This window comes from Phalaenopsis equestris, unplaced genomic scaffold, assembly GCF_001263595.1.
Source record: "Phalaenopsis equestris unplaced genomic scaffold, ASM126359v1 Scaffold000400, whole genome shotgun sequence".
NCBI lineage: Eukaryota > Viridiplantae > Streptophyta > Magnoliopsida > Asparagales > Orchidaceae > Phalaenopsis > Phalaenopsis equestris.
In genome coordinates, this window is record NW_018164842.1 from 590,873 (window position 1) to 605,981 (window position 15,109).

General features: G+C 35.3%; 1 protein-coding gene across 2 annotated transcripts in view; it reads left to right on the forward strand.

Annotated features, from left to right (window-relative positions):
- The window catches only part of LOC110026760, a 72,208-nt gene that overhangs the window by 26,874 nt on the left and 30,225 nt on the right, over positions 1-15,109 (forward strand). For both annotated transcript variants that reach the window (XM_020727861.1, XM_020727862.1), the window contains exon 2: positions 2,336-3,538. In XM_020727861.1, coding sequence (XP_020583520.1) covers positions 2,338-3,538 — 1,201 coding nt within the window. In that variant the 5' untranslated portion in view covers positions 2,336-2,337. The remainder of the gene's footprint in view (positions 1-2,335; positions 3,539-15,109) is intronic.

Genomic DNA, 15,109 nt, shown 5'->3' on the forward strand with positions numbered 1-15,109 from the left:
GGATTTGCGGCGATCGAACGCGCGCGGGCGTGCGAATTGTGCAGAAGGCCACCCTAAGGCTCAAAAGGTCCAATAGGGATCCCTTTTGGGTTTCCTCATGTTGGTTTCACCCTTCTAAATGCTAGAAGTCGATACCACACACTTGGAACCACAAAAGAGGACGGAAATAGGTCGAATTAAAACGAGGCGGGCACCACTTCTAAGGTTCTAAGATAGTCAAGGGAGGTCCCTAAGGCTAGATCCTAAACCCTAAGAGGAAGACTAGACCTCACTAAAAATGAGGTCAACAATTAGTCATTCACAGGAACCCACCAATCAATAGAAACAAAGTCTAAGATAGCTTAAATGCCACCAACGCCTTTCTAGTCTAACCACATCGACAATGGATTTTTTGATATTTCATGTTTCCTTACGAGGAGAGGACACATAATCACAGTGATGATTGATTATAAGACTTTGTCCTGTCGTCATCAGACTTTGGTAGAGAATCATCAAGGGAAAAAAATGCATTTAATTATTTTTCTATTGTAAATTTAATTTCCCATTAATTAATTGGAACCAAACATCAAATGCAAATATTTGAAGTAATATTCTTTTGCATTCTCTTACTTCAAAACTAACTTACCTTATTGTTTTTGCATTTCTTAAACTATATGTTGACTATTGCAAGATTAGTTTGTGCAAAATAGTTTCTCGCACTTTTTCCTATCCTCCATTTTATGTCTGTCAATAATATTATCATAGTACTTCTTACTAGAATTAAATGTTCATTAAACCATCATTATACCAATGAAATTCATACATCCCCGAACTTGGTTCTTAAAGGTTCTTTTAAGTCAACTTTAAGAGCATATTTTCTCACCATATTTATAGAATCCACCAATAATTAACTTGAACATCGCTTATCATTAAAAATAATTTATCTTTTATTTATTTTTATAACTTATGATATTTTTATATTTATTGGTGATTTTTTATGATATTTTTATATTTATTGGTGATTTTTCATTTTTGACAAGTCGTTTTTCTAGAAATAGGGTATGAAGTCTTGTAATGTTGTTAATTGAAGATAAAATGAGAAATGACTTTTTTTGGTTTTATTTGCTGTGGTTGACCCTCCTCTCATTTTTTAACTATAGGGTTTCATTATGCTTTTTTTCTTTTCATCTCCTTCGTACCATCCTTTGAGGCATTCATTTGTCTAGTTTTCTTATTGCTTTCTGCTGTGTCCTTCGTCATCAATTTGGTATAAAGATGAAGTCCCTCAATTCAGACTCTTAAATGTTGTCATCTATGATAAAGTTTTTCATTGTTGGATCCTTCAGCTGCTACTCTATGCTACTTATCCCTGTTTGCTTCATTGTGCCCATTTGCATGAGTCTTTTGCATCACACAACTATTTGCATTTCTCTGCCTCTACATCTGTTTTGTCGCTTTTATTTCTTTTTCTCTTTTCAATGCTTCTTCTCTGCTCTAATCATCCTCACTTGCAATATTTGAGAAAGAGATGCTCTCTTGATTTCAACTATCATGTCTTAGATCATTTAGCTGCCTTTCCTTTTCATCCGCTGATAAAATGATTTCATGTGACAATTTGAAAAATGGAGCAATAAATGACTTTTGTTTTAACATTCTTTTTCTTTCTTCCACAGGATTTCTTCTTGTTTTCTAGTATTTTTTCTCTTCTTTCTCCATCTCTAGTTCTTATTCCACTCTTAATTTTCACTCAGCAAGAAAAAATAATAAAAATCTATCAATTGGCTGTTCCAATGTCTTGAGCATCACATGCTCTTAATTTTTTTTTTTACCTTCATAGCATAAAGAAAATAGAGCAAACTTCTCCCTTTTTTATTTTCACCTTTTCTGTGATGTTTCGTGACATGAAATTTTAAAAAACATAAAATCTTAAAAATTGAATGAGAAATGAGCAATTGTAGGATGATGATTTTTTCACCCGGTTTTTCTGTTTAGTACAAATGAAGCATGCTCTTTTTTCAATATATTTTTTGGGGATATATCTACACTCTATAGAATTCTTATGTTTTTACATATCAAATATCTAAATTTATATACTTGAATATAAAGATTTATGAGTTTGGTATATGATTAAATTAGAATATAGAGGTATTACTGTAACCCCTTTATATTTTGCTATATGAAATCTTTTGTATGATCTAATGAGTCTCAATATTACTATCTCTACAAGTCCTTAGATTAATTGATTTCTTTGGCGTGTGTTTATGAAACAGGGTACCTCGAGAGATCTAAATGTTAACATTTATATCAAGACTTTTATCTCCGATTAACTAAAACAAAATATTGTTGTTTCATTTAGGCATGGGAGCTTCTAACTCTAAGATTGAGGAAGACAAAGCACTAACACTTTGTCAGGAAAGGAAGCGCTTTGTCAAGCAAGCTCTTGATGGAAGATGCTTGCTGGCTGCTGCGCATGTTTCTTATGTCAACTCTCTTAGAAATTCTGGAACTGCACTCACAAAATTTGTTGAAGCCTTGGATGAGGCTTCCCTGCTGACTTCAACTTCTAAAGCTCGTGAACCACATAGTTCCCTTGTAAAACACAACTCACACTTGTCAAACACATCCTCTCCAGCTCATTCTTCTCCCCCCTCGCGAAGGTTTCATGTGAATCATATGGCAGCTGCCAGGATTCCTTCGGTAACAATTGAAGAGAGACCGCCTGTTCAACTAGCAGCAACTCTACAAACCTTATCTCCTTCAAGCTGCTCAGAATCACATTCAAAAGTGAATTCGTTTCATGTTAATCATATGAAAACTTCCAAGTTTGCTTCAACGACAATTGAGGAGAGGCTTCCCACTCCAGTAAGAGCAATTGTGGAAACATCATCTCCTTTGAAAAGTTTGCAACAAAATTCAGAAGAGAACTCTTCGTCTGAGGCTCCTACTCCTCCTGGTATTCCACCATGGGATTATTTTGGGCCCTTCCATCCATTAGACAACCAATTCTCCATTGAAAGGAAGACGCTTGGTCATGGGTTTGATAATGTAGATTATCTAAAACATCTCAGGGAGGAGGAAGGCATTCCAGAACTGGAAGATGAAGGTGAACCAGCTTCGTTGCATAATAAGGATGACGATTCAGTGGATTCAAGAGATGATTTTGATCAAATATCTGATGAACCCTTTGTTCAAATCTATAGAAACCGTAATGATGGGTCAGGCGATCCATTGAACGCATCTCTTGCTATCCCATCTGCAGACGGCATTGCTTCTGGAAATGATGAGGAAAATGGCGAACATATTGGGTCAAACCATGGTTTACATCATGAAGAAATCTCTATGATAAAATTCCAGAAGACCTCACCAACCACAGCTGCACTTCTGATGAATGGAATGGAGATGGAGAATGGATCTGGAAGTAAATCAAGTGAGGACTACTTATCATGTGTAAAAGAGATCGAAATTCTATTTTTAAAGGCATCCGAGTCTGGAGAAGAGGTTCCAAGGATGCTAGAAGTAAACAAAATGCAGTTCCGCCCATTATCAACAGAAGAAACTGGTAAGATCTTAATTAGCTACATTATCAAAACTGGTTTATGGATTTCGTTGAGCGTTATATGTATACAACAACAACAACAACAACAAACTAACCTTTATCCCACTAAGTGGGGTTGGCTACATGAATTCCTTTTCTCTATTGTGTCCCATTGTCATATTTGCATTTAATTCTAATAAATTGAGATCATTTTTTATACAACCTGCCCCAGTCCTTTTAGGTTTACCTTTATCTTTCTTAACACAAGTCAAATCTAAAATATCTACTTTTCTAACTGGGTCATTAGATGATCGGCGTTTAATGTGACCAAATCATCTAAGGAGACTCCCTGTAATCTTGTATGCCACTGGAGCTACTATAACCCTTTCAAGAATATATTTGTTTCACATTATGTTTCTAAGTGTGAAGTCACCCATCCACCCAAGCATTCTCATCTCACCAATACTTAATTTTATGCTTCTCTTTTATAGTCCAACTTTCTATGCTATAAAACGTTGCAAGTCTCACCATCTTCTTATAATTTCCTTGAAGTCTAAGCTGTACTTTTCTATCACACAATAGGCCCAAAGGACTCTTCCACTTCAACCATCGAACTTGAATTCTACAAATAACATCTCCATCTATGTCAACATCACATTGAACAATAGTCCCAAGACATGTAAAACATTCACTTCTTTTCGTGAGTTGATCACCTATTGTTACAACCCCACCACTAAATCTATTATTACTAAAATTACACTCCATGGATTCATTTAAATATACTCAAACGAGAACCTTTAGACTCTAAAGTTAACCTCTATAACTTGAGTTTTTGCTGAACTCCTTCTCTAGTCTTATCCACAAGAAGAATATCATAGGCAAAAAGCATATACCATGGTACATCCTCTGGTAAATATCCAGTAGAAAATATCCATAACTAAAGCAAGAAGATATGGGCTTAAAGTCAATCTTTGGTGTAATCCAACTGAAATAAGAAAATACTTGGTTTGTCCTCCTTGTGTTCGAACAAAAGTAACAGCTCTAGCATACATATCCATAATGACTTGAAGATAAGTAATTACAACATCTTTCTTTTCTAGAACTCTTCAAAGTACTCTTGGAACCTCATCATAAGTTTTTTACTAAGTCAACAAAAATCATATGTTGATCCTCCTTATTATCTCTGTAGTTCGCCCCCAAACCTTTCAATAAATGTATAGCTTCCAAAGTAGACTCACTCGGCATGAATCCAAACTAATTTTGAGAAACTATGTTGAGTATAATGTTTAAATATATTTTTTTAGCTATTAATAATGTTAAAACAGTTGAATAAAAATATTCTTATGTTTTCTTGAAGCCTGCATATTGTCGTCAGTTATACCTTATTGCAGTATTTTGTCTTGGATGCTCTTGTCAGAAAGATTAAGCGTTATAATTTCATTTTATTTGTTTCAATAAAGTTATTATGGGGAAATTGTGAGTTGTAGCTCGAATTAGAAAAAGCATAAAATTACAAGACTTAATGGAATAAACACCCAAAACCGTGTGTCAAAATCAGAAAAGAAATATTTCCCTGTTTAGGTGCATCGATGGGGAAAAGAAAAAAAAAAAGGCTGAGAACTGGGCATAAGGTATATGATCAGGCTCATATAATGTCAACAAAATTGACCCAAAATCTAAATAATTTACTGATTGACTCAGTTGCACAAAAGAATGATTGGATAAGGCTTGATCTGCTTGGTGCATTAAGGAAACCAAGGCACAAGATATCTAACTAATCATAATTGGTCTAAAACCTCATTTGAAAGCAAAGCAAAGCAAAGCAAAAAAAAAGAAAAGAAAAAAAATAAAAAAATTAAAAGCAAAACAAAACAAAACAAAACAGAACAAAAAGAGATGCAATACATGGCCAACTTAATTCAGGGATAGAGAACAACAAAACCTTCACCAAAACTATCTCTAAACTTTCATTTCATGAAGAGAGCAAGAAATTGAGCCAGGAGCAACAACTCACTATTTCAAAAAGTTATCCTCCACAACCTCATCCGACAACCCATATAAGTAACTAACGAAACATAGAAATATTGAAGAGCCATCTTCCATCAACCAATACCAACCTATTACGGCAATAGTCCCGGAGCGCTAAGTGTAACCAGGAATACATGTCATGATACAAAAGAAAACACCAATAAAATTCTGAAGGAGCATAACTTAATAAAATATTCTCCACCAGAAACTCATAAATCTAAACAGACTACAAATACTTAATAGGCTAGGCTAAGAAATGCATCTTATTGAATCATTCCAAAAAGTTTCCCTTTGCTTATTAAATGATATTTAATTCAATGAAGAATATTAATGAAATTAGATATCATAGCCGAATATTCTGTCATTCCTCTCCCTCCAGATATTGTAAACTAGCTAGTGAATATTTAGAAATTGTAATTATTTTCTTATGTAAATCCTCTTCCACATAAGACAAAGCATGTTCTTGCAGTTGAATATGAGTGGGTCTATCCAGAAATTTATTACCAGAAGGAAGGCTTTTTGCAAATAGGAGTGGGAGAAAGAAAAATTGAAAAATAAATGGTTAATGGTTTCATTTTTGTAAGGCATAGAGTGTAGCCAGGGTTAACCAGAGCATTCACTTTAAAGCATATGTAGTTTTGATGCTACTTTTTATGGCTAACCAAAATAAACACAATTTTAATGAATAATGCTTGTGGCTAACCCACTTAACCTAGTTAGCGTTAAGATAAAGAGAATAAATAACATTTTTGATGTCATGAAAAATAAGGTTTGACTTACCATTCAATAAAATAATGTAGACACCCATGAAAGCGGCATTAATGATAGTGTTATTTTTAACATTAATGATAGTAAAGTTGTAGATGGGATTTCTGTAAAGGTTCCAAGAGATGTTGATTATAATTTTAGCTAAGAGAAAGTTTGGTTGGGCCTTGCTGAAGTGGATCACATTACGCCTAAATATTTCTAAAGGCTAATTTCCATGAACCCACTGATCAAGAAGAAGAGAGAAACCGCAATTATTACCAATAAAGTAAGATAACGGCCTGATTTTATAATCTGTGCTAATTATGCTTTTCCAAAATGGTGAGTAATGTGCATATCCAAATGCTGGAATGAGAGTTATTCCACCATGCGTTTAAAAGGATTTTACAGTTGCGTTTAAAAGGATTTTACAGTTGAAAAAAAAAATTCAAGTAAGCTTTTATTGCTAGCCGGGTTATGAGAATGAATAGAAGGAATCCTCAGCTCCTTTAACTTTAAGCCGCAAGTATTATCCTAACTAATAAGGTGCATTTTCTTAAAGTTGGGATCCTCATCATAAAGAAATTTAGAGTATGTGTTAGGTATGATTCATATACCATATAAAGGACAGATGCTGGAGCGGAGTGGAGCGGAAGATTCTGTTCAAATCAGGGGAGTTTCCTTATGTGGGTTGGGGGTGAGGTACAGAGTAATTTGGTAAGGTAATTTGGTAATTACATATTGTACTCTAGGGTTTTCTAGGGTTATAAATAGGCCTGTATGTAACACTAGGTGTTATCCCATATTCTGTATTCTGTACTTTTTTCTGAATATTGAAAGAAAGCCGCCGCTCTGCTCCCGATGACGTAGACATCTTTGTCAAACCTCGTTAAATCTTTTTATGTTCTTCTGGATTTGTGTCGATTTCAGTTTTTCTTTGCTCTAATTTCTCAACAAGTGATATCAGAGCGAGGTTCATAACAAAATCCTTTTCCTCGCTAGGAGTTTGGTGAATTTCGGAGCTTTGACGATTCGACGAAGAACTTTGGCGGTTCGCGGCAGATTGTTGGTGCAGGCAGGGAGTAGTCGCAAAGGATTGTTTGCGGGAGGCTGTCGCCAATGCAAGGGTTTTGCGAAGGCAAAGCCGAAGGCGGTTCGCGGGACGGAATCAAGGAATCGAAGCTGTTCGGCGGTTCGGAGGTGTTGCTGGTTTCCTGTTCGCGGAAAACGACAGGTTGTTTGCAGGAGTGATCGGGCAGCTGCCGGGAGGACGGTTCGCGGGATCATGGAGGATTAGAATAGAATCTTTCACTTATACCAAGGGAATATTCCCCTGGATTTTTCCTTAAGTACAGGTGGAAAGGAGTTTTCTTTCCTAAGGTGTTCAACGAGTAGTTGTTTTCTTTGGTGGACCGCTGGATCTGCGGAGGTGAAATTTGAAAAGAAAATCTTTCCTCTGCTAGAGCTGCATGAAGAAAGACAGGGAATCTCTAGAGAAATGAAATGTTTAATTATAGAAAATATTTAATTAAGGAAACTTAATTAAGTTTTTCTTTGTTGGAGGCTGCAGAGAAGGAAATCAGAAGTTCTGATTTTATTTCTTTGCGGGAAAAAAAAAGTTTTTGAAATTCAAATTATTAAAGAAAATATTTTAATTAATGAAGACTTAAAAGACTTAATCAAGGAAGCTTAATTAAGGAAATATTTCAATCTTTTCTTTTAAAAAAAATCCGTTGTTTTTCTGGAAAACTTAATTAAGGAATATTTTCAATCATTATTTTTCTTTTTGAAAAGATTCTAGGGATTTGCAGAATAATTTGTTGCAGGATCAATTTCAACTCATAATTACTGGTGCAAAATTCGAGGTGGTAAAGTTTGATGGAACTGGTAACTTCAGATTATGACAAACAAGAGTAAAAGATTTGTTGGCTCAACAGAGAATCTTGAAAGCTTTGCGGACAAAAAAATCAGATGCCATGGATGATGAAGACTGTGAAGAATTGTAACAACGAGCGGCAGCAACTATACGTTTATGCCTGACATCTGAGGTTATGTATCACATGATGAATCTGAAATCTCCAAGGGAGATATGAAAGAAATTAGAAATTAGAAACTTAGTTTATGTCCAAATCTCTGACGAATAAATTGTATTTAAAACAAAAGTTGTATGGGCTGAAGATGCGTATGAGCTGAAGATGCAAGAAGGTTTTGATTTGGCGCAGCATATTAACGACTTCAATCAAATAATCACAGATTTATCACGGCTTGATGTGACTATTGAGTATGAAGATCGAGCGATGATTTTATTGTGTTCATTGCCTTCTTCCTATGAACACTTGGTGACTACTCTTACATATGAGAAAGAAACTATCAAAGTTGATGAGATTACTACAGCATTGTTGGCTCACAACCAGTAGCACAACCAGCTCACAACCAGTAGAAGCAGAATGTAGGGGAAAACTCTCATGGCGGCAGTTTATATGTTAAGAGTAAACAAGATCGTGGAAGGAAGAAAGAGAAGGATGGTTCTAGAAGGCGAAATTCTATATTCAAGTCGAAAGATAAAAAAACAATTCATTGCTACAATTGCAAGGAGCCAGACCATATGAAGAGAGATTGTTCAAACCTGAAGAAACAGACTGGGGAGAAAGGTGATGCATCATCGAAGTCTGTAAATATGGTGCAGAGTGACAATTCAGATTGCAGTGATGGCGATATGCTTTCAGTTTCATCAACTCAGTTCACAGATGGATGAATTTTTGATTCAGGATGCTCTTATTACATAACACCTAATAGAGAGCGGTTTACTTCATATATGACAACTAATTCTGACTCAGTTTATCTAAGTGATGATAGATGCTGCAATATTATTAGTATTGGAGAAGTCAGGATTAAGATGTATGATAACACAGTTAGAACGTTATGTGATGTCAGACATATTCTAGATCTGAAGAAAAATTTGATTTTCTTAGGCACTTTATACAGAAATGGTTTCATTCCTAAGGTAGATGAGGATAGAGAAATCATCAGAATTATTAAGGGTGCACTGACGTTGATGAAATGAAAGTTAATTGCAGACAATATCTACAAACTGTTGGGGAGTACAGTTGTAGGTGGAGTTCATTCTGTGGAGTCAGATGATGATAGTACAAAACTATGACATATGCGTCTAGGTCACCTCAGTGAACGTGGGATGACAAAATTGCATAAAAAAACCTATTGCATGGTGTTAAAAGCTGCAAGCTCGATTTTTGTAAGTTCTGTGTTCTTGGAAAACAGACTAGAGTCAGTTTTATGACTGAAAAACATAAAACTAAAAAGATTCTTGATTATGTGCATTCTGATGTATGAGGCCCTACCAGGGAATCATCATTAGGAGGATCTCAGTATTTTGTTATCTTTATTGATAATTTTTCTAGGAAAATTTGAGTGTATTTCTTGTTTTCTAAATTCAAGCCGTGGAAAGCTGAGGTGGAGAACCAAACTGACAGAAAAATCAAGTATTTGAGGTCCGATAATGACACAGAGGTCCGATAATGACACAGAGTGACAGAGTGCACAAATTTGCAGGTTCAGAAGTTTTATGAGGAACATGAGATTCAAAGTCATTTTTCAGTGCGCAAGACACTAATGCAGAATGATGTGATAGAAAGGATGAACATGTCCTTAACTGAAGGGGCAAGATGCTTGAGACTGAATGCAAGACTTATTAAGAGTTTCTGGGCAAATGCTGTGATTATGACATGTTATCTCATCAATAGATCAACTCGGACATCGTTGGGTGGCAAGGTCGCAGATGAGGTATGGACATGTAATCCAGTTAATTTCGATAATTAACGAATTTTTGGTTGTCTTATATGCATGTACCTGGAGATGAAAGATCAAAACTTGATGCAAAATCCAATAAGTGCATCTTTCTGGGCTATAAGAAAGGTGTGAAATGATACAAGTTTTGGGATCCGATTGTAAAGAAGATGGTGATCAACAGAGATGCAGTTTTTGATGAACAGTCCATGTTGCAGCAGAATCAAGACAAGGTGCAAGACAACAGTTCCAGTTCAGATGCAGTGCAGATGAATTTAGAACAACATTCAGAAACAACTGAGAGAGTTGAATATTCAAATCCAACACCTGGTGATTCCATTCCAGATGATTTGCAAAATAATAATCTAGCTAGAGACAGACAAAGACGCACCAATATATGACTTCCTAGCAGGTTGGGTTATGAAGACTTGACCTCTTGTGCACTTCTTATCAGCAGCGATGATCCAGCCACTTTTCAAGGAGCTATCACTAGTCAGGAGAAATAGAAATGGATGGGTGCAATGGTTGAGGAGATAGAGTCTTTGCAGAAAAATCACACATGGGAGCTAGTTCAACTTCCTTAGGGAAATAAGGCTATTGGGTGCAAGTGTGTGTACAAAAGAAAACCAGTAGTATCAGAAATAGAAGGGGAAAAGTTCAATGCTTGACTGGTAGCAGAGAAATTTTCACAGCAGAAGAGGATATATTATGATGAAATCTTTTCTCATGTGGTCAGACATACTGGGATCAGGGCAGTGCTTGCATTAGTAGCCATTTGAGATTTGCATTTGGAGCAGATGGATGTTAAAATTGCTTTCTTGCATGGTGATCTGGAGGAACAGATTTACATAGAGCAACCAGAAGGGTTCACTCAACCTGGACAAGAGCATCTGGTTTGTAGGTTAAAGAAATCGATGTATGGGTTGAAATAGTCTCTAAGACAATGATACAAACAGTTCGACTCTTATATGATTCAAATTGTCATCATCGTAAAGGAGATAGAAATCTCAAGAATTTTCGAAGATATAGGACTGAAAGCACATTTGTTAGTAAGGCTATTTAAAGAAGAAGAAATGGTACACATAACCATGCAAAAGAGGTAAAGATTTAAAGATCATCCTTTATTAAGCCATTTTAGTAGTGGAAAAAACTTTGCAAGATCCCATTAATAATTATATACAAATGGATATTGGAAGTGCAAGCCTGAATCTCTGAGATGAAAAGAGGAGGAAACATTTAGTCAATGACCTTCTAGTAGAGAAAGTTTCCATTAACATAGTTGAAAGCCTTTTATTATCAAGCTTTTCACATTAACAAGGCTAAGTTATTGAAGATCTCACCTGGAGAAGGTGATTAGAAATGATCTCGTTGTCAATGATATTAGATTGAGTAGGGCTTATGATATCATGCACAAAAGGTTTGAGAGGATTGTTCAATATCTTAGAAATAAACTTATAAAATAAATTTTCAAGGAGAACCTTAACTAAAGTTTAAAACATCGTTGGCATGAGCGGTAGCTTTGACTTTCTATGAAGTCTTATATTGTGGAAAAGTAATTTAGAGCTGCAGTTATCTGACTGCCAACAACCTCACAATATTTTATGAAGTACTTGACAATAAACCCATTCTAACCGGGAAGGGAGTTTTTTCCTTGATTTGGATATTGGTAGATAGCATTTTAAATCTCTTTATCAATGATAAAGCTGATGAGCATATTCTCTGTGATCATCTGAGAGAATGTTTTGAGAAGATAGAAATTTCATTTTTGAAAGCCTTCTAGCCTCAGCTCTCTGAATGACCCAGAGTGGAAGGAAAAGAGAGGTCAGTAGGTCATTTATGAATGTGGCTTAGAATTGAGAGCATGTTCAATTGAGTTTGAGTCCAACTGGAGGTGAAACTTAGGGTCTGTTTGGGGTAACTGCAGCTTATCCAGCTTCTGCTGATAAACAGCTTATTCTGATATTCTGCTGATGAGCAGCTGGTCCGGATAAGCTGTCTGACTGTTTGGTTTGTGTGTTTGGAAAACAACTGATTCTGAAAAAATGACAATCCTGCATTTGTTCTGAATAAGTTGTTTAGTTGTTTGGTTTGTGCGTTTTGTAAACAACTTATTTGCAATTTTTTTTAGTTGAATGAATAATCTATGTAGAAAAATTTGTTATTTTATCAACAAAATTAAAGATCAAATGTTAAGACAAGAAAATACAAAAAAAATGAAGTTACATTTTTATAACTCAAATATATCCGATCACATCAAACGAACAAAGTTACGCATACAAAAGTAAAATGCACATTTACATTCTAATATGGACTATAATGAGACAAAAAAAAAGAAAAAATAACATGTCAAAATGATAAGGAAAAAAATTATTATGTTGACTTTAAAATGTAGCAACATATCACGACCCATGTTGCCCGGCTCTGACACTTCAGAACCCTGAGCAAACCTGTCCGACTGGGATGCAGTAAAAATGGAAGCACTCGAACCGGATGCGATGTTTTGAAATTTTAACATCGACGAACTCTAAGCAGCGGTGCCCAATTGAGATATCATAGAAACATACTCCTTGTCGGCCCACCTAAAGAAAGTGCAGTCCTCTTGTCGTTGTGCCCACCGCGGGAACCTGTAAAATTACCTCACGAAGCTATGTGGCTATCGTGACGTGAGTATCAAGGACGGTAGCCCGCACCGACACATCACTTTCTCGAACTTCCATGAATATCTGGAACTCATCTTCCTGCAGTTATTAAAAATTGAATAGAGCAGTAAAAAAATTGAAGAAATATAGAAAGTATATTTACCGAAGTATGGAGGCAGCGGTTGCCGACAACAAATTTCTGTGACCGTCCAAACTGCTCCACCATTATCTCAATAAAATCAACACAATTTACTATTAACAAAAAAATTAAATAGGATATAAATCCACATAGTAGCATTTTGGTCCATTAATCCATATATCTAAACATATTTGCAAAACAACAAGTATTTTGAAGCACACAAATGAATCGAACATATACAAGGATGCGTAGCACCCAAATGAAGCAACAGGTAATAATTAACCCATATGTACTGTAGAAAGTGTAGATACAACAGATAAATCTGAAACAATATGATAAAACTAAAACATATGTACTCACAAGAATGTTGTACATCAAATTGCAGCCATACATAAAATAAGCATTATGTTGAAGTACATGTAAAACATCTCTTTTACCTGTAAAAATATAAGAATAACATTGAAGGAACGGTTGCCAACCACTGCCAACATGTATGCTTCTGCCATATAAGAGGTGAAACTATTAACCCACATAAAACAATATATCCATAATAATTATAAAATAAGCTCAAAGCTGCTATTAAAAACAACAATATATAATTTAGGCCATACAAATGAATTCATCCAAACAAAGGAATTCATATGCCTGAATCCCCATCTCAATTTGAAATTTCTACTTATCATGATTAACCCACACTCCAATGCCAGAACCCCCATTTCAAATGTTTGGCCAACTAAAGAGCAAGAGGGGGGCAAAGCACCTTGAGACCCTCACAACCAAAATATGAAGAACCCAGGATACCAACAACAGGAACTACATTCAAGCCATTTCAAATCTGCATAAATGAGAATTCTCCATATACGTATAGCCATAACAAATCGGGTTGAGCCAAACATGACAATTGCATTATAGTTCATGAAGTCAGTAAAGAAAGATGAAGACAGCTCATGCATAATCAGACCAATAAACTCCACCAAGAAAAATAAAGACAACTCATGTATAATCAGACCAAATAAATAAATAAATACCTCTAATTGAATTAAACAAGAAGCATTCGAACCACATGAAACTTTATCTAATTTTTTTGAACTCCTTTAAGATTTGCAGTATTGACTGATTGAAGTGGAGATAAAACCAATAAACTCCACCATTGCTTGTATCCCACCCTCGCCCGATGCTCCACAAAAAAAGAAAATTATAAATCTTCTTCTTCAAGCTCAAACTTCATATTTACATATCCATGACTTCTAAAAACTATAAATAAACAGATATATTAAACAACTAAGCTGCAACTCAAGAACAAATTCCAGAACCATGTTCCACAACCATTTTCCAAAACCATTTTCATAACCATTTTCATTCTTCACATTAAACTCCCTCCAACAGATTCTCATTCAGCAAAGCAACGGTTGCCCATAATGAGGGCCATCCAAACTGCAAACACACATTTTCAGAATTGAAGAATCATGTACCTTGTACCAATAGTTACTTTAACACGATGGCTACCTTCCAAATCTAAAAGCAGTTCTTTAATAGATAATTAAAGCAGTGGTTACCTAAAAAATTGAAAGCATCCCAAAACTATGATAAATCTAATTATCTGTCATAATATGACCTTTAAACTGCATTTCTTTTGGAGATTACCACTACGCAATGACCATCCAATGTTTTGACAAGTTAGAAGGACAAAGATTACCTCTATATACAATGAGCAAACAAAAATTATAGAAACAAACAAAAATTACAGAAGCAAACACAACCTCTAACAGCAGGAACTACATTCAAGCACATTTTTTCCAAAACTTTTAATTCTAGCAAGATCTAATTCCATCAAGATCCAACGAGATTTCAGATCTTCATAAACGAGAATTCTCCATATATGTATAGACATAAACCATGTAATGAAAGCCATAACATCAAAATGAGCCTCAGTTGCATAATAAGAACGCAAAAGATGTGCCCATTTTCACATAGCAATCCTTATATAGTGAAAAAGATGCAAATGTAGTTCCTGCTGTCAAGGCAGAGATAATCATCTTTGAATGAAGCCATTCGAAGCAAATATTAATGCCAGATTGTGTAAATAACAGTAACTATTCTCAGCATACCATACCCTTCCAATAAATGTACTCATGTAACACCTAAACTACAGGCATTGCCTAAAAATGGAATCATTCCAGCTTAAGGGGAAGCAGATGCAAATAAGAAATAATGTTTGGCATTTGCTTTTCGGATATAACA